The sequence below is a fragment of the Strix uralensis genome, chromosome 18 (genome assembly GCF_047716275.1).
Source record: "Strix uralensis isolate ZFMK-TIS-50842 chromosome 18, bStrUra1, whole genome shotgun sequence".
NCBI lineage: Eukaryota > Metazoa > Chordata > Aves > Strigiformes > Strigidae > Strix > Strix uralensis.
In genome coordinates, this window is record NC_133989.1 from 1,075,655 (window position 1) to 1,094,589 (window position 18,935).

General features: G+C 49.5%; 2 protein-coding genes across 6 annotated transcripts; both read right to left on the reverse strand.

Moving 5' to 3' along the window:
• Positions 1 to 794: 794 nt before the first annotated feature.
• On the reverse strand, positions 795 to 13,600 carry KIF3B (kinesin family member 3B). 5 transcript variants are annotated; one of them, XM_074887912.1, is made up of 9 exons: positions 13,541 to 13,600; positions 7,930 to 9,368; positions 7,228 to 7,329; positions 6,474 to 6,596; positions 6,244 to 6,362; positions 5,900 to 6,013; positions 5,101 to 5,206; positions 4,716 to 4,894; positions 795 to 4,446 (listed from the first exon to the last, which is right to left on the reverse strand). In XM_074887912.1, the coding sequence occupies exons 2-9, from the start codon at positions 9,310 to 9,312 to the stop codon at positions 4,353 to 4,355; spliced, it is 2,220 nt and encodes a 739-aa protein (XP_074744013.1). In that variant the 5' UTR covers positions 9,313 to 9,368; positions 13,541 to 13,600; the 3' UTR covers positions 795 to 4,352. The 5 variants fall into 5 exon arrangements, with proteins under 5 accessions (XP_074744013.1, XP_074744015.1, XP_074744014.1 ...); XM_074887914.1 differs by lacking the exon at positions 13,541 to 13,600 and adding an exon at positions 12,219 to 13,266; XM_074887913.1 differs by lacking the exon at positions 13,541 to 13,600 and adding an exon at positions 10,545 to 12,208.
• A 1,563-nt stretch (positions 13,601 to 15,163) lies between these two features.
• POFUT1 (protein O-fucosyltransferase 1) lies at positions 15,164 to 18,918 on the reverse strand. The gene is made up of 7 exons (XM_074887897.1): positions 18,715 to 18,918; positions 18,495 to 18,616; positions 18,188 to 18,370; positions 17,469 to 17,581; positions 16,569 to 16,761; positions 16,072 to 16,314; positions 15,164 to 15,656 (listed from the first exon to the last, which is right to left on the reverse strand). Exons 1-7 carry the CDS (start codon positions 18,824 to 18,826, stop codon positions 15,468 to 15,470), a joined length of 1,155 nt encoding a protein of 384 aa, XP_074743998.1. The 5' UTR covers positions 18,827 to 18,918; the 3' UTR covers positions 15,164 to 15,467.
• Positions 18,919 to 18,935: the final 17 nt, after the last annotated feature.

Below are 18,935 nucleotides of genomic sequence, written 5' to 3' on the forward strand. Positions count from 1 at the left end.
GCGGCGGGACATGACGGGCCCCCGCGCGCCGCGACCGAAGGGGCGGGGCCGGGTTTGAAGGAAAACAAACCGCAAGGGCTGCCGGGAGTTGTAGTTCCCGCCGCCGGCCCCGCCGCGGCCCCGCCCCCGCCGGCGGACTACAGCTCCCGGCGCGCGCCGCCCGCGCCGCACGGCATGCCGGGACCGCCCGCCGCCCCCGCCCGCGCCTCATGGCCGCCGGGCTCCTTTCCCCGGGCCGCGGCAGGAGCAGCGGCACCGCCCGGGCCCGGGAGGCGGCGGCGGGACCGGCGGTCTCAGCCTCGGCCGAGCGGGCTCCGGAAAGCCGAGGGGGGGGTTCGCGGCCGGGCCCCCACCGCCGACTGCGGCGCGGAGGGAAGATGTCGGCCCCCGCCGCGGCCTCTCGCTGCTCCCCGGCTGAGGGCTCCGGCTACTCGCGTTTCAGGAGCCGGACCGCCGCGGGCGGAGGTCGGTGGTGGTAATTATTTCAGTCGCCCCCGTTTGCCGGCGGGTCCTTCCGCGCCGCCCTTCCCGCCGCCGCCCTCGTTGCTTCCCTCTAGCGAGAAGCACCGGGGGGTGCAGGCCCGGCCGGGACCGCGGGCAGGTCCGGGAGGTGCCATGTGCCAGCCCTCGTCACAACGGCTGGCAGTGCTACTCCTGGTTACATTTTACCACTTAATAATAATTTAGTTCACCCAGAGACCTTTTATTTTGGACGAAAAATAACAAAAGGTGCTGTAAAACATGAAGTTGCTAAACGCTGCCGTTACTTAGAAATCAAGAATGAAAAACGCACGTTTTGATAGATGCAATAAATCTTATTGACTTTATTACACGTTGTATTTTAGGATCACTTTACATTCCTAGACAAAAGAGATGATACAAATAAATATAAGCTGTAAAACTATGGACAGAACTATTGACAGGTTCTTCGTCTACAGATCACCTAAGAGAAGGCGGAGATGGGTGAGTCTCCAGAGGAGCTGCGAGTTCTCCCGCAGTGCCCGCGGGGAGAGCCTGGGGCACTTCGCTTCAAAACCCAAGAGGGGACTGGAGAAGGTAGTAAGCGCCTGGACCACAGAGAGCTTAACCCCCCCCTGCGTGGTGCAGCGCAGACTGGACCAGCGTTCTCATTTTGGTTCCATCTCCGCATCTGATTATGGCTTTTGCAGGTTATCTTTTCCAATTTGTGTTTTTAACACAGCAGAAACGGGCCCCCGGGAGTGGCACGGGAGCGATGACAGCCTGGCGCGTGTTAACCGGATCCCAGCGTGCAGGTGTCTCGCTGGCACCTGGCGAGCACTCTGTTCAGGGAGGGCAGGCTTACACCACCTACAAAAACACTCAACACAAGTCTGATCTGTATAATGCATCAGCGTGGCCCGAGATGCTGTGACAGAGGGATGGGTTTTAGAAGATTCAAGCAGCACGCAGATATTTTTAAAAAGGCGCTAGACCGATGTTAAGGATTTTCAGAAAGTGCTTTAATTCCTCTGCCTCAGTGTCAGGCAGTGCTTGCTCCCAGAGCCGAGGGCCGACTTCTGCTCCACATCAGCTTTTAAAAAAAAAGATGCCATTATACAGATCAGAGCAAAGATGAGAAGGATGTTAAACATTCCTATGAAGAAGCTCTGACGGCGCGCGCTGTCCGAGGGCCTCTTCCAGGAGCCGGCTGGATTTCCTGTCTTTGGCCGTTAACCTGCAGGAAGCCCAGATGGTTCAGATAACACCCAGAGAGGGGCAAACTCGGCAGGAATGTTTCTTAAAAACTTCAACCCAGAGCTCAGTACGTTTTGTACAGCTTAAGACAATGTATTTTATCTTGATATCAGTGCCACTGAGTATCTGGTCGAGGGTAAGTCCATCGGAATGAGACTCCAAAAGCTTCTGTAACAATCCGAGATTGCTCGTCAATACACTAACCAAATCTCCAACCACAGCTCCAATTTAAATACAATGACTAAATATGCAGTTTTATTCTTTTTCCACCCTACTGAATTTCTTTCACCTTGCTAATGAATTTCTACAGAATTAAAAGCAGAGCCTTTCTGACATATTAACCAGCTAGCTTATCAACACTAAAACGAGAACAGTCGGGGTTTGCGTGGCGATTTCCACTGTACCAGTCCTGCCACAGGGGGAGTTTCCAGCACACGAGTTTAACAGAGAATTCCCTACGGAACAGCAGCGACCAGGGAAGAGTGTGCGCATGTGCAGACACAGAGGGGTCTGTGTATGCGTTATTCACAGAAAACATAACGTGTAACGTAGGTATGTACATAGACGTGGTTATGTATTTTGTTGCTATTTCAGATTTTAGACCCCCTCCCCTTGTTGCATTTCGGTTCTCTGAGCACTTACACCATACAATCATTTTTTAAAATGTCCAAATACAGATTATGTGCTAGAGAGAAAGAGGGAGGAGAGGGAAGAGAAGGTGACATTAGAATATGCAACAAGAGCCAGTTAAAAGGCTCCCTGTACACAGACAGTGCTTTGTAAAAAGGAAGATCATGCCAGGTTTCCATGTTCAGGTTGAAAGGAAGTTGTCAGATGCCTGCTCTCTCAATTACAAGCGGACTCCTCTTTCCTCCACCAAAACTAATACATATATATGTATCTATGCATGTATGTGTATATATATATTAATCTTGTGGTCCAGAAAAGCACTCCATGAATCAAAGCAGCCGAGCTGGCGTTTAACCGGGCCCAGCGGGGCAGCTGGCTCACCGAGGCACCGTGCCCGCAAGATGCAGAGGTGAGCTGCGCGGCGTTGGGTTCCTCCTGCTCGTGGGGGCCGGAGAGGACGGAGCTCTCGGGCCTGGGTGAAGTCACTCAGCGGATACTTCACAAGGCAGAGTCCACACCTCAGAGCATTTCTAAAACCAGGCAAGTCCTCAGACACTCACACATGTCAGTCTGGAGGAAGTCGTCAGTGAGGGAGAGGAAATAGGTAAAAACGTTCACAGGATGACAGCCAACAGCAACCAGAAAAAGTAACATCCCACGTCTCGATATACAGTGAACTAAAACTTACGAATGGGCTGTGAGACACTAGACAGGGACACCTTACTCTGTCCTTAGCGTGGCAGTTCCACCTCCCCCTACCCTGCCACAGGAGCCCGCGGCGTTACCGGAGCCTTAGTCCTAGGGCAGCTTTGCAAAGAGACCGTCAAAAAGCAGGAGTTCTTCCTCCCTTGTTTTCAAAGTAAAACCCCTGGAATTAATAACCAATTCCGTTACCCAGCCTCGGTTACATGTGCTTCCACTCCCAGCGGGCTCTGCGTGGGCTGGGAAAGCTGCTAACGGAGGTACGGAACGCTGAACCTCCTCAGACACCACGGGAAGGGACGGAAGAACGCGCTCCCGGCAGCTCCAGGGGCTGGCAGCGGGAGCAGAGCCAGCCCCGGCAGCCTGCCAGGCAGACGGCTCCCAGCCGCTGCTGCAGCTCCTGGGAACAGCGGGAGACAGGAGAAAACGGCCATCCACCACCCCGCAGTTTAAGGGCTTCGTACAGACACTGGTGCTAAACGCCAGGGGTAAAGGTGGAGGCAAGAGGGAGGAAGCAAGCTGTGGAGCTGGCGTGGGGGTGCAGGTGAAATCTTTGAGAAGGTGGTTCCTGGTGGTGGGGGTGAGGTCTGTAGGAGGTCAGTTTAGAGGAGCTCTTACTTAGGCCTGTAAACAAGGAAAGGACTTCAGTTTCTACACCGCTTCCTTTCTAGAGAGCGCAAAGTTGCTTTCAAGGCCCCTCTTTTGTCCTCCCGCTCTAAAGGGAGGCACAGCTATCGGGTGGTGAGGGCGTGCTGACCGCTGCCGTCCTGCCTGTTCAGACCAGCTTCTTAACCCCAAATGATGCCGCCGGTCTCTCAAGCAGGAAGAGGAAAAACTATGCACCTAGTCAAGTTTGAACAGATCCTCTGCTTTTTAGCCTCATTTGGTTCTCACTATGGAGCTCTGGAGCGGTGGTTCTGTTGAGATGACTTTCAACTCTGTCTTCTTATTGCCCAACAGCAAAAAAAGCCCAGTGCAGCAAAAGGGCTAGTGCAGAAGGAGAGGCGGTGATGCTGTGAGGTGATCCCCATGCTTCCCATTGCTTCTAATACACTTTAACGTACCTCATGCATTTCTGATTTCCTAACTAAAATCTGTTTCCCACAGAGGCCAAATGCTGAATTGCAAGCACGTATCTTCCCGTGGCTCAGTGCACCTGGACTGGCACAAGTCAGTTAAAGAGCAAAGAGGCCATCTCCAGGGGAGAGGGGCTGGAGGCTGGCCGGGAGCTCTCTGCAGGTTTCTACTTGTCTCTGCTCTCAGAAGGCAAAGGCTGTTGGCGCCCTGGAGAGGATCTGCTGGTTTTACTTTGGAACCAGCCCTCGGGACTGTGGGTAGAGCTGAGAACTATGGGTGCCTGCTGAAGAGGATCCCCCTGATTTCCTTCCAGTTTTAGGCCTGAAGAAGTAAAAATGAAAAAATAAACAAAAAGCCCCAACAATGTCGCCTGTTACTCGTCAGAATTAATCTTCTAAAAGCTCAATTTTTTTTACTGGCTTTACTCTCTAATTAGTCTCAGCTTTTTCTTCTGTCCTATGTTCCTTTCTCTCTCTCTCTCTGCTTTACAGCCAAGCTCGCCTTAACTTCACTGACGAGAAGCGCCGACAGATGGCGGCTGTACTCGCACCTCTGCTGTTGGCTGTCTGCTTCCTGAAAGTCCAACTCACCTGGGTTTTGATTTTTTATTTGAAGTGCTCTCGAAGGTTGAAGCGTCCACCTGTATCTCATCTTCATCCTGCAGAGCTGCTTCTAGAGCTGCCTGAACTTTGGGAGCAATGGCTGGACCTTCATAGTCTCTCGTCGTTCGGCTGGGCATGTCAAGTTCCAGTAACACGATGTTCTCTGCCTGAGACAGCAAAAGCAGAATCAAAGTCTGCATGTTTTCATACGAATTGTTTCTTTTCCCTCCAGAAGCTTATTCTGAATTATGTTATAAATGTACGCAGGACACTGTAAAAATGTGCATCCCACAGAACTATCAATGCTCTGAAAGTCACATTCCCCTGATCAGGAGGGTGAACACCCGAAGGCTGTAACCGCCTCTGGGCTTACCCTGTACCGAGCCTCTGGACGAATCATCATGGACGCCCTGGCGTGTTGGCTCAGCGGCCTTTTGTATCCTACAGCAGAGACCGGTCTCTTCATCATCTGCTGGTTACTAGAGAAAAATAGATACTCAGTCTATTACAAACCAAAACCAAAGACCCCTCTCGGAGTTTATGAGCTAAAACATCTGCAAATTCCACACAGAAATATGTTTCAAGAGAGCAGAAACTACCTCGGCTGCGTTTGCAGGAAGAGCTCTCCACAGTCAGAGACAAGGGAAGACAGTTATCCCACGTCCCCTGTTCCCTGCTCAAAGGGGAGGATTCCTACACGTTTTCACTACACAGACCGCAGCTGCACTCAGCTTTCTAAATCTGCTGTAGAGAACTTTCTGTGTAGAGAGGCAGGATCTGGCCACAGCTCTCATCATCATCATCATCATCATTATATTATTATTATTATTATGAGGGCTTTACTATCTAAAACAAAAAATAAATATGATAGGAATTTACTGCTATTTTAATTATATTACGTATCATTTACCTATAATTATTGGGCTCATCAAGAAGAAAAATCCTAATCTTCCAAGAATTCTCCTAACTGCATATTCCCATTTTATTCAACCTACTAAGAGAAATAACTTTTTTTTAAAATTATTTTATTGTGCAGCAAAAAGCTACAAACTCTAGAAGGCCAGTTGAAATGCCCAATTCAATCCCTCTTTTGGGGTTCCTTGTTCCTGACAGCTAGAGGGTTTTCCGTGACTTACAATTCCATCTCAAGAAAAGATTAGAAGTACACTCACTCCAGACGGGTTATGGGATGCAGCTTCCACTGGTCTTCCTCTTCATCAAAGAATGATCTGTTCATGATCTTATTCTTTTCTTCCAAGGGAATAAAATTTTCAATAATCAGGTGCCTACATGCAACCGCAAAAATGAGAAATACACAAGAAATGTAATTAGCAGATGACTTTCTCCACTGCTCCTCTCCCACTGACTTAATACAGCCCTGGAAAAGAAGGAACATTTTAGTTCTTTCATCTTTAAATCTCGTTCCACAAGCATGTGCAATGCAGTCCCTCCACTCCCCACCCAAAGAAACCATCTCTGTTACATTAACAGCAGGCAGTGAACTGAGGGGACTCACTTTAGCTTGAGTTCCCTGGTAAGTTCATTCTGGGTCTGTTCCAGTTCCTGGCGCTCCTTGATGTGCTCTTCTTGGAGATCATGGATCTCTGCCTTCACGGCTTGCAGCTTGGAAAATAACTGGAGCAGACCACAAGAGCCAAAGTCATAACTTGCCAATGTTCCCTTTGCTTTCATACACAAGTCAATTTTATTCCTAACCCACTAGACATGGAATCATTTTCTTTTTACCTTTTTGAGCTTTTTGGTCTTTATGTCCACCTCTTGCTGAAGAGAACTATAGGTCTCCTTCAGCTCTAGTGTCTCCTCATCCCGACTTTCCATCTGTTGCTGGATCTCTCGCTCCCGACGTTTCTGAAGAAGGTGATGTACAATATTAAAGACCACAATTACATCGTCACCTCCAGGCTGACGTACGTGAAACCAACACTCAGGATGTTTTTACTTCCCTGGGTTCCAGGGCTTTTGCTTTAGCTTCTAGTTCTTCCTATCTCTTGCCTCAGAAATACCAGAAGCATTAACTCTTCTTTGTCCTTATTTTGCTACTAAAATCAGATAGCATGAATAAGTGCTCAAAAGGAATCAAATGTCACGTTTAATTTTTTTTTTATCCGTTCGTACTAGTCATCACACTTCCAGAATCACCAACAGAAAATGCACAACGGAAAATAAACTTTTAGCACACATAAACATCCTGCCCTTGAGCTAATGGCTGAGCTGTCACTCTCTGAGGTCTTCCAATTATTTCTTCACTTACAGACAGCTCCAGTCAAGATAGGACATAAATCTTTAATGTGAAAATTATTGTAAACCTTCTTTATGTATTTCCTACAATGACAAATGGCATACAAGCTCTTCCCCCTTCTTTTGAGATTAATGGTTTTAACCCTGGGCAAATTTTCTTATAGTTTCTCCTGAGACAATGTTTTACAAAAGTTGTGCACCTAGGCTTTTTATAGAAAATAGCAAATGTTCTTCCTTGTACCTGTTCTGCAATTTCCTGTCGTTTCTGCTCCAGGATTTTCTGCTGTTCGTTTGTGTGATCCACAATATTTTTCCCTCCCACCAGAAGCTTGCTTTCCATTGCCTGAAAGGGAAGACCAAGGTCAGGAGTTTCTCTCAGTGAGAACAGACTGTAACTTTCTCTCATATGGATACAGCTTCTTCAGGGCAGCTTTTCTTTTTTTTTTAATATTTATTTATATTTTTATTTAACCTTCTCTTTCAAGTCAGCTGCTACAAGAATTACTATTTCTTAAAATTCCTATAAAGCTGGGGGAATAATGTTTAGAATTACGCATTGCTGTAATGTGTGGCAGAGCTGAAGAACCGAGACATGTGCTCTCCTGTAAAAAACTTGTTAATGATCTGTGACAGAATGAAGCACTTTTTTGTGCCGCAGCTTGTGAAGAGATGTATCATCACATTTTATTGTGCTGATTGCTTAAGATCCTACAAAATCAGCACATAAGAACAATGCAACAACTCATGAATATTGAAATATGTAATTAATGGTGGAGATTTCAACTTCTGTCTAGAAATAGTTTATTTCAAAATCTTCCAATCTAAACACAAATCACTATCCTGGAAACTTCCCGTGATATAACCTTCCAAATTGGGAAACCCTCTTTTCTCCCCACAGCCTGAATAAGTTGCTTTCAAACAGTATGACAAGGAAGAATTCTACCTTGATTTTAGCACTCAGCATTTCCGTTGCTTCCTTCTCTCGCCTCAGGTCCTCCATTTTCTTCTCCTTCTCTTTCAGCAGTCTCATCTTTTCTTCTGCTACCAAGCTGTGATCCTCAACTATAGCTTTCTTCTCAATCTCCAGCTTTTCTTGTTGCTCCCTCCAATAGTCGTCTTTGTCATCTCCTTCATCCTCACCCTCTTCAGTGTCCTCCTCCTCTTCCCCACCATCTCTCCTCCTTTCCCTCCTCTTTCTTTTGCCAATAGACCGTTTTTCCAGCTGTGCCTTGAGTCGAGCGATCTCTTCCTGGAATTCTCGTAGCAGAGCATCCTTAGGATCCTCATTCACTCGTGGCTTGTTCTTGATGTTTTTGGCACGATTGGCGTATCTCAGCGTTGTCAGAGTCTCCTCTACGTTGTAAGAGGCAGGGCCTATATTGGCCACCATCACAGTTTTGGCATTGCCACCTAATGAGTCTTGAAGTAACCTGGTCAGCTTTGAGTCCCGGTATGGAATATGTGTGCTTTTGCCATCTACGAGGGCAGAGATAACGTTGCCCAAAGCTGAAAGAGAGAGATTGATTTTAGTAGCCTCCTTTAACCTTTCCCCCTGCGCTCCAGTCTTAGCTTGCCGCTCGCTGCCTGCAAGGTCTACCAGGTTGAGTTTCCCAACACGGATGTGATTCTCTCCGTCAAGTCCTAACTCGCTGCATTCAATAGTGATCACAAAAATGGCATGAGACCGAGAGCTGTGTTCGTTCATGTTGGTGGCACCCACGGAGCGATTTTGGTTTCCCACGTTCATGACGTGCTCTATCTCTTTGACGCTTTTCGTGACAAAGGAGGACAAATCCTTGACATAGACACCAGTGTCTGGTCTCTCCTTTAACTCCAGCCGCTTGGACTGATCCTTTGACAACAAGTCTCTGATTTCTTCCTGGTATATTTCCAAATAAGAAGCTCTAACTAGGTATTGCTGATTTTGAGATCTGGAGATGTGGGTGAAGATGTGATCGAAGGAGTTGGGGATGACCCCTCTTTTTTCAGGATCGCCACGCACCCCTTCCATCGTATACGTTTTCCCTGTCCCAGTCTGCCCATACGCAAAGATTGTCCCGTTAAATCCTTGCAGGACAGAGTCCACGAGAGGTCTGAAGGTCTCATCGTAGAGTTCAACCTGTTTGGAATTCCAGTCATACACAGCGTCGAAGGTGAAAGTTTTAGGCAGTTCATGAGATGTTCCCCGCGGATTCTTCACCGAGACCTGCCCTAACTTGACATCCACGTTAACAACTTTTTCATACGAAGCAGTCTTCTCTTTGCTATTCATCGGCCGGCATCGCACCACCACCCTCACAGACTCAGAGCTCTTTAACTTAGACATGACAGCAGGTCTGTGGCTGGCGTGATCTGATCGGTGGATGATCCCGTGCTAGAAACCTAAAAAGGAAACAAAGGAGCAATATCTGAAGGAAGTTTTCCACAGGTGACAATTTTTCACAAAGCCAAAGATTCGGCTCATCTATTCAAGCAGCATTTTGCATTAAGTTGAGAGGGATTTTGAAGAATAGAAATAACGTACAACATGAAAACTTTAGAAAGGCCTGAACTGAGACAGTGTTATTTAACCAAAGCCTGTCCATCAAATGGTATCATTTCTACAAGCTGTGCTGCAAAAAATCTTCATCAAATCACATCTTTACAGTTGGCAGAGATCCTTTTCCTGACCCTTAAAAATAATCATAATGCTTTTTAAACTACGAAAATCATATAATACTTTGCCATTGATTCCCTTTGCAGTCAGGCTTTTTGTTTTAAATCTCACACTTTGAAAACCCAGCACAGGCTTGTTCTCTCCGTATTGCTCAGGCTTTTGAAAGGGAATCTCTCAGGTGCTTTGAATAAGAGCTTCACCCACCTACCGAAATTCGAGAGAGATTGTAAATTATCAATATTTTCAGAGTTGCCTCTTCCTACACCTCCTATGCATTGATGAAAACTTCTCATATTTTTGAGACATTTGTACTAGAATCCCCTCACATGTGATGTGTCATCAGGACCGTCCTGCCACTGAAGGTTTAAAACCTATGCTAAAACGACTCGTCTTTCTGTTCCACTTCCAAACTGCCCACTCCACGTTAATCTTGCATTTGTACTTTTTGCCCAAGATCATCAGCACACTTAAACCAGAGAGCAGCATTCCCCAGCCACGTTCAGCAGGGAGGGGAAGGGAAAGCGATAAAGGTGCAGTAATCCACCACAGGGCATCAGGGTGTGAAGTGGCACCTGCCAGGATTTGCCCTTCTCAAGCTTCTGAAGGTGAGTTTAAGCTCCTTCCATATCACTTCTTATAACAATATCATAAAGCACTCAGTCCTTCGAGCCCACCCTCCTCTTTCTGTAACGCGACTGCCCTCTGCGAAAGGATCCTGCCAACGGACAGGAGCACCCTCCTCAGCTGGAACTCGCGCTTCTGTTTTTACTGAAGGCACCTGTACTTGCTTTAGATATTTCAAGCACAACTGGTCACACAGATCTATGCTATTATTTTTTCTTTTGGCAATATACTTTTACCAGGATTTCCCATAAAAGCCGGCTCTGCCCAAGCACACTAACCTGCTGAAACACACCCCACACTCCTGCTCTGGTGCTCCAACTGAATCAGGTTTACAAGACTCAGCATCAGTCTAAACTCACGTTGCATAAACCCAGTTCACAGATCCGAGTCCTTCATGACTGGGTAGAGAGGAGGAAACTCGCTGTTGCATCCCCGTTAGCACAATGAGCTGCCATTTAAAACAGAACAAAAAGACTGTGTTGCTGCTAAAGCGACAGCCTTCCACGGAAGATCTAAACGGCACAGCTTGTGGGGTGTTGTGGGATTTCTAACAAGCTTTTTTTTTCCCAAAGTATCTTTCAGGAAAAGCTCTGAGATCCTTCTGCCAACTGGAACTAAATGTAAAACTAATGCAGGCTGGGAGCCCCAGGTAGTGCTGGCACACGTTCAGTCTGGCCTCTTCAGGATGTTCTCGCTGTTCCACTACCAGCTGGATCTGCAGCAACCCACGGATTTTGTCTAATTGTTTTTTACTCAGTAATTGGATGTCTCAGGAGAGCTTCTCAAATAGGGTGACAGAGAACTTCAAGAGCAGAGCTAGAGGACTGAGAAAAGAAGCACAACATTTCTAGGCCAAAATCCAGACTGTCAATCCGCACTAAAAGAATAACACAAGAATAACAAGTAAACATATTTAAGAATTGTACGGAAACCTCAATATGGCCTTTGGAATTTCCTTGGTTTTGTGAAGGGAAACTCCTTGCTCCTCACTATTCCCACTAAAGTGTGTGGGAGCTACCAGGAGGAAGATGAGGAACATGCCTTGAATTGACCAAACTGGACCATCACCCAGAAGCAGCTCTTACAGCCTGCACTGTGAACCCAAACTGCTACAGGAATTCTGGATTGCTGCTGAATAAAAACGTTTATTTGGAGTTGTCAGTTAGGAGGTAAAGACGACCTTACTGTCTGACCCACAAGGAACATGTATTCCAAATACCAACAGAGAAAGAATATGTGAAATGGGGACAAGTCTTGCAGAATCACAAAAAGCAACTCTCCCTCTACTCATCATGAGTAGTTATATACACAAATACACGGTTCTCCTTCCGTATCCACCACAGCTATTCCTATAGTTCCAGTTCACAAAAGCCAACTCTTTTTTTGGACAAGCTCACGTAACAACCGCTGCTTCATTTATCTGCATTAACCGTGAATGTTGACATTGGCAAATACTTAAATGAGGCATGAAGTCTGAAAAGCAAAGCCTTGATTTTATATAATTAATATCCAAAATACTATTTTGATGAGCAGTACCACTTTTGTAAGTGACTGTGACTAACAGTAAATGATCAGAATTAAGTTAATCTTCACATAGATTTTTTTTTTTTTACAAGAGTATACATTGCCATCCACACGCTCACTGGGAAGTTAGAAGTGAAATACCCAGCGTGTCCCCTCTGCGGCAGCTTTGGCAGAGGTACACACTGAACAAAACTTATATTGCATATTTGCTGTTCCTCTGGGTATATCTCATCAACTTGAGCTTGATAATCTTTTCACACCTTTCCCCATTTCACTTACAAGTCTCTTTTTATAGTCACAAATAACTTCTGTTACCCCTGATTTGGGCTATTTTCACAACAACCTATCACGAATCATCTCCAATTATTTTAGCTACTGCTGTGAAGTTTACTGAAAGCATAAAAAATGACGTTTCTTCTCAGACTTACCCCAGTGTGTAACTGAAAAATAAAACCAATTAGTTGGCAGCATTCGCATTCCCCAGAAACCCCACGGCAATGGCTGAGCTGCCCGGAGCAGCCGGCCAGGGATGGCCAGAAGAGCTGGGAAGGCCACTGTGCCACCGCTCGGGGGGGGAGCTCGGTCATGCCATTAGTTCAGCCTAAGGCGACCTGGGCCAGGCCCCTAAGAGTCAAGGCCAAGGTTGAGACAAACGCACTTGAAAGTGTGCTCCAGATGAACCAAGAGGGGAGGGCGGGCAGAAATCCGAGCATTTTTGTTTATTTTGGGCAACACAAGGTTGTACCTGAAAAAACAAGCGATGCCACAACCTCAGTATAAGCTAAAGTGAGCACTGCTCCTCGGAAACGTCCAGGCGCGGGGACCTGACGGTGCAGCCGGCCGTGCCCAGGGAACACCCCGGCCACCTCTCACCTACCCCACTGGCCAGCTGAAGGCCTGAGGCCTCTCTGCTTCCTGGCTTAAGTTTAAAGATCTCAGGAAGGTTTTCTTGGTACACTGCCCAAATCCTTCCCTCCGCACATCCCCAGGTACCGCTTAAAAAAAATGCCATCGCTTTCTCGCAGTTTAAATCTTCCAAATATTTGTGGGTTTGTAACGTCTTGGCTTGATCTCTTGTCTCTTGCTCATTCCTCAGCCAACCGGCCCTCTCGTCATTCTCCCCTCACCTCCCCGCCCAAGGCACCACGGCCCATCAGGACATCCCCGGGGTCACCTCAGCTGCGCGCCCCGATTTCACTGACTGCCCGTGGCCACCTCCCTCTGCTTCAGCGCGGCGCCCCACGGGTGTCTGTCCCCCTCCCGCGGGGAGGCGGCAGGGAATGCCCCCCCCGCTCCAGCCGGGGACCCCGCGTTGGTTTCTGGTGACGGGGTTCACCCACGCGTCACCCGCCGCCCTCGCAGCTGCGACACGGGGTCCAGCAGCAAAGGCGGCCCGGGGACCCCCAGCTCGAGGGACGGGGACAACGGGCCATGTCCATGGGGCGAGCAGGGACAGGGTGGGGTGGGGGGGATCGACACCCGCCCAAACGGGGCCACCCGCCCGCGGCCTCGCCCCCGGCAGCCTGGCAGCGCCCGACACCCGGCGGGCGAGGCCGCGGCCCACGCGTGGGCTGCCTGAGGGGTAGCGGGTCCCCGGGGCTGTCACACACCGGGGGGGCGGCGGGGACCGGCGGGTCCACCCTGGGGTGAGCGCCCCGGCTTGCGGCGGCTCCTCAGGGCGAGCCCCGGGCCGCAGACGCGCGGGTGGAGGGGCCGCGGCGGGGCCCAGCAGGGGCCGGGCCGGACTCACCTGCGCCGTCACCATGGAGCCGCGCGGCCGCCTCCTCCCGCGGCCCCGGAAGCGGCGGCGCGGCCCCGCCCCCCCGTGACGCACTTCCTTGGCAACGCGCGCGCCCGCCCCCACGCCGCCATTTCCGCAGCGACCGGCGCCGCCGCCGCCGCCGCCGCCGCCGCCACCGCCCCCCCGGCGGGGCCCGGATGGAGCCGGGACAAAGGGGCCGCCGCCCCCCGGCCCGCCCGGGTGAACCTCGCTCTCCCCAAACCCCCAAAAGCGCCGTTATTCGCCCCAGCAGGAGCGTGGGAAGGGCCGGGGAGCGCCGCGGGGCTGCTCGGCCTCACCCGCTCCACCGGGCAAGGCGGAGGAAGGAAGGGCGGTGCAATGAGTGAATACAAAATCAGGTTTTTATTATTACAAAAAATACCATTTTTTAGGAAAAAAAAAAATATCTCTTAATACACTGTCCTCCCATAACGAGGCAGCCCTGAGGGCATCAGCCAGGATCCCCACGCTGGGCAAACCACGGAGCAGCGTGCGGGGGCCAGGCCCCAGAAACCACCAAATCCCGTGATTTCTGGAAGCCAGCACCGAGGAAACAAGAGAGGAGCCTTTGCCGCCCTGACACTTGCGGTACCTTCCGATTTTAGCCCTCTTTTGCTCACTCCCTTGAGCCTTCAAACTCCTTGAAAGCTCAGGAACATTTCCAAGGAGAAAACCCACCAAAAATCAAGACATTTAGAGTTAAACCCCCATAAATGCTCTGAGACCGCAGGGAGCACGGCAGGCAGCCCTGGTCCCACAGACCCACCTCAGCGGCATTTTTAAAAACCAGTAAATTCTGTACTTGGTCTTTGGACAAACGAGTCACAGGAGTACCAAAAGGCATTGGTCAAGCTGAGTCTCAGCCCATCGGGATTATCAGTGTTCCCAGCACTAAACTGTACTGGGTCAAACGAAGGGTTTTGGGGCTGTTTCACCATCAGCAAGCACTTCCCAGAGTTATCTTCCCCTGGGAACTGCCACCCCCTGACAAGGATTCTGCTGTCAGAGGGGTCATTTTGCAAAGTACAAAACAAGAGGAAACCATTACCACAGAGCTAGGTACGACGCACACCAACCCCACTACGGCTACTTTAAAAGTCTTAGCTCAAAACCAGTTTCATTTCTAGCACGGACCTCCACCCGACATCAACAGCTACAAAGCTACAAGCCCTAAATCTCCAACTCTTGACTGGCTATGAACAATCTCCCGCCTGTGTCCCTGCAAACACCTTCTCCCCAGTTCAAAGAGGCTGAGGAAGCAGCTGCTGCATTAAAACATGCCCCCGCTGCGCTTCTCGAGCACCGCTGAAGAGACCCAGGTGCCCCAGGACACCAAAGCAGGTATGAAATGTCTTTTGGCAGGGGAATGGAAACCGAGGCACTGAGGTGACATGGCTCTAGTAAGGCAGCAGCGGTTCTCGATAAAACCCAGAGCTGAGTTTTACCTTGCACTCCCTTTTCAGGGACTGTGACATTCCTGATAATACTTTGCACTTAAAAAGAACTTATGGTCAATTTTGGACAAGGAGCTTCACCACATCTCCATGTAAAATTTAAATTTAACGGAAAAAAAAAAAAACAGAGAAGAGGAAATCTGAGCAGCTGCTTCATCACGATTGCTGGTGAACCCCAAAGAGTGAGAATGGAGAACTGTATCAACTACATCTTAAGAACTATACATAGTTTACAGTTTCCTATAAACTACAGGATTTAAAGTTTCTTTTCTGTCTGACCTCACGCTGGGAATACAGGAGAAGTCAGATAGAACAGTCTAGAAGCGACTGTGAGGAGTGAGAGGGCTGCGGCAGCCCGGCAGTGTGCTCTGCACGCAGGGGAACGCCGTCAGCCTCGAGCGGTCCCTCGGTGGGTACCAAGCTCAGAGCCCTGAGAACTTTGGTCAGAATTCATCCCGTAATCTCGGTGGGTGGTCCATGCCAAAAAACGAAGAGGGTTTTCCATGCACGTCGCGCTCTCTTTTCACAAAGGCAGTAAACGAAGAGACACAGTTCCCGATAAAGTGATCGGACTGGCCGAGAACATACAAATCGATCTGAGGCACTTCTGGCTGCAAGCTGACAACCTTGATCTGCAGGAAACAAGGAAAGCAAATGAATCTTACTACAATCCAAATGCCTTGGCTTAATATTAGAAATGGGAATATACAACAAACAGAGTGGATTCTGTCTTAAGTCACCCGAGAACTCATGTACGAATAGATAAATGTCAAAACAGTTTTGAAAATCCCTTCGGTTTATTTAATTGAAGTCTTTTTCAAGGAGAAATTTACTACCATGAAGGGTAACGCTCTTCAACTTCTAGGAAAGGAACAGTTTTACAGTATAATAAATTTTGCTCATAGCAATAACAACTTTGAGATGCCAGTATGTGTCTGTGAATAAGGTGTTACACAACTGCCTGCTGTCCGTGGCAGCAAGGGGCCAGAATCCAAGGAAGGTTTTTATTAAAGCACTCCTGCCAGGACGGGTTTCTGAAAGCCTTACCTTTCCTTGGAAGAACTGCTGTATTTCTGTCGTGTAGGGCTCAGAATCGGTAGCGATGTAAACAGATTTAGCTTCTGTCTTTTCCACCCAGAGCTTGAGAGCACGTTTGATCTCTCGGAGGTCTGGCAGGCACATGTCCATGGTAAGAGGGACCGCAGCGCTTCGGTCGTAGCCCACGCACTGAGGTGAAGCCATGAAGTGAGGCCCGGCCGTCCCGTCCTTTAACATATTGCAGGCGTTTTTCTGTTGGAAGAAAAAAAAGAGGAAATATCATGATTGAACAGCAACAGCAGGAGAAAACACCACCACATCCCCCACCAGCATTACACCCTGTTTGAAAGAGGAATCCCAGCGGCGCTGCTAACCCAGTGAGTTGCCGAGTGCCGCCGGGGTCGGGCTGTCGCCCCAGCACAGCTCCAGCTTCTTCCACAGAGCATCAGCCACCAGCCGATGGCCACTGCACGGGCTACAGCAGCCAGCCCCACACAGAACCATACCCAGTCTGAGCCGATCCTCAGATGAATTCCTACGTAGGGCCTGATCAGCAGAGAATGAATGTAGGCCTCTCCTTTCTTCACCATTTCATCAGACCACACAATGTACTTATGGAGGGGTCGGTGCTCCTCTAAGACTGGGAACTGGGCTGGAGCTCCAGGTAAGGCGAGCACAGGGTGCTCAGAGGGTGGAAATCTATGGGGAAAAAAAAAAAAAACACAGACCAAAACATGACATAACCTGGCAGGCATCATCTTGCAAGGACTACTGCTCATGAATTTTGTGAAAGTTAGAATGGAAACTATGAACACCCAGAAATACGCAACATCTATTGCTCCAAATTTACGCAAGACGAATCCTAAACCTTTTGTATGTGAACAGAACATTGAAGCAAAACCCAGGTACTGTGTTTTACCCCAGCCCTGGTAACAAATGAATCAGTGTCATTTGACAGACAAAAGGTCTCATATGCATAACGATGAGCTACCAAGCCACAATAACTTACATTTTCACTCCAGACTAGAGCAATTCTGTCAAACTTACTGATACGACTAAAGGGGCTCTGAAAACACGAGGTAACCAGCAAAATACAGCTCATGATCAGCAACTGAGAACCAAATTTTTTTCGAAGAATAATTACATATGTAATCAATAAATACTGTAACTAAATGTTACTGGCTCAGAAATCAATCAGCCGAAGAGAGTTCACACCTAACACTGCCCACAGAAGAACATGCTCAGTGAATATTTAATGGAAAAAACATTAACATTTTTAATTATATGGTTAACTAGCCACTTCAGTCTCTCCCCCCAAAGGCAAAGGCTTTAGACAGTGACTAGCACAACTGGTTTTGTGAGTTATTCCATAGTGGCTTGCCAGCACTCTTCCATCTTCTTGCTACCTTTGGATCCAATGGTCCTTGTAAGCAGAACTGAAGGAGATTCCCTTGAAGAGCTCAGACTTATCAAAATTCACTTGGAACTGATCCCAGAAGGGACCAAATGGATTTCCATCCTGCAAAGGAAAGAGAAACATTCGTTCGGTGAACAGGCATAGCCTGAAAGACAGGCCTAGCGAGATCCTGGGGTGCAAAGCTGAAGAGCTTTTCTGTTACAGGAGGAAAGCAGACTGAACACAACAGCCTGTTTGTCACATTCAGCTCCACATCAAAGAAAGCAAAGCACATTAAAGTGAAACACATCAAAGTTAACTGAGAGCTAATGCAAAGCCTGTGTTAAAAGAACAAGAACACCACAGGTCTCAAACTTGTATTTAAAAGAGGTTGCTTTGAAACCAGGTGGACAACTGTACCACAGATGCGAAACGGGCTGAGACCTGAAAGCTTGTTACAAATCTGCTCTCCTTACAGTCACAACTGAGTCTGAAGTGGCAAAATCTACTTACACAGAAAATCTTCCTCAACCCCAAGCGTTTGCTGACAAAGAAAAGCATGAAGGTGCCGCCAGCCACACCAGTAAGGCAAAAGGAAGGGCCCCACAGGCTGGTTTGGGGCGGTAGCTCCTAAATTTGCCAGTCAATGACGGCCTGATTGAGTCGGTCATTCCCTCTGGAACAGCAGCACAATGAAACTGCGCCCACGGGGATGCGGCAGGAACTCACCTTCATGGGACAAGTGCTTTTGTCAGCGCTTCTCTGAGCCGCCGCTTCGAAGCAGTAAGCCACTCGCTTGCCAGGAGGCCAGTGAACGGGCGCCAGCTCCTCCATGAAGTCCTCCAAGGCGATCACGCGGTGGTACCGCAGGAGCGGCTCCAGCCTGAAGTGCTCCGTGTAGGGAACATGCAGCTGGGGACGACAGCAACCGCCTCACTCGCGGCCCCGGGGCCCGCACCTCCCCCGTCCGCCTCCCCCGGGGAGAGGCCCCAGCCCTGCCCGCCGCCCCCTCCCCGCTTCCCCTCTCCGGGCTCACGTTGGTGTAGGGCGGGCGGTGGTGGCGGTACTCGATCCACGGCGGCACGGCCAGGGTCCGGTTGAGGGCGCGGGCGAAGGCCAGGGCTCCCAGGAAGTGCTCGGCCTGGTTCCCGAACCGGCCTGCGAGAGGGGGCGAGAGCGGGGCCTCAGCCGGGGCCTCCGCCGGGGGCTCCGCCGGGGGCTCGGCGCCGGGGCCCGCCGCGGCGGGAGGGCCTCACCCATGCAGGGACAGTAGAGCAGGTAACCGGCCGCGTCCCAGGCGGGCGCCGCGCCGCCTCCCAGCAGCAGGAGGGGGAAGAGGAGGAGAACAAGGACCGGCGGCGCCGCCATGGCGGCTCGGCGGAGGCCAACGAGAGGCGGCCCCGTCCCGGCATGCCCCGGGGCCCGCCGGAACGGCCTCTCTAGCGGGAAGCGGCCACCATCGAGGCGGAAGCGGGAG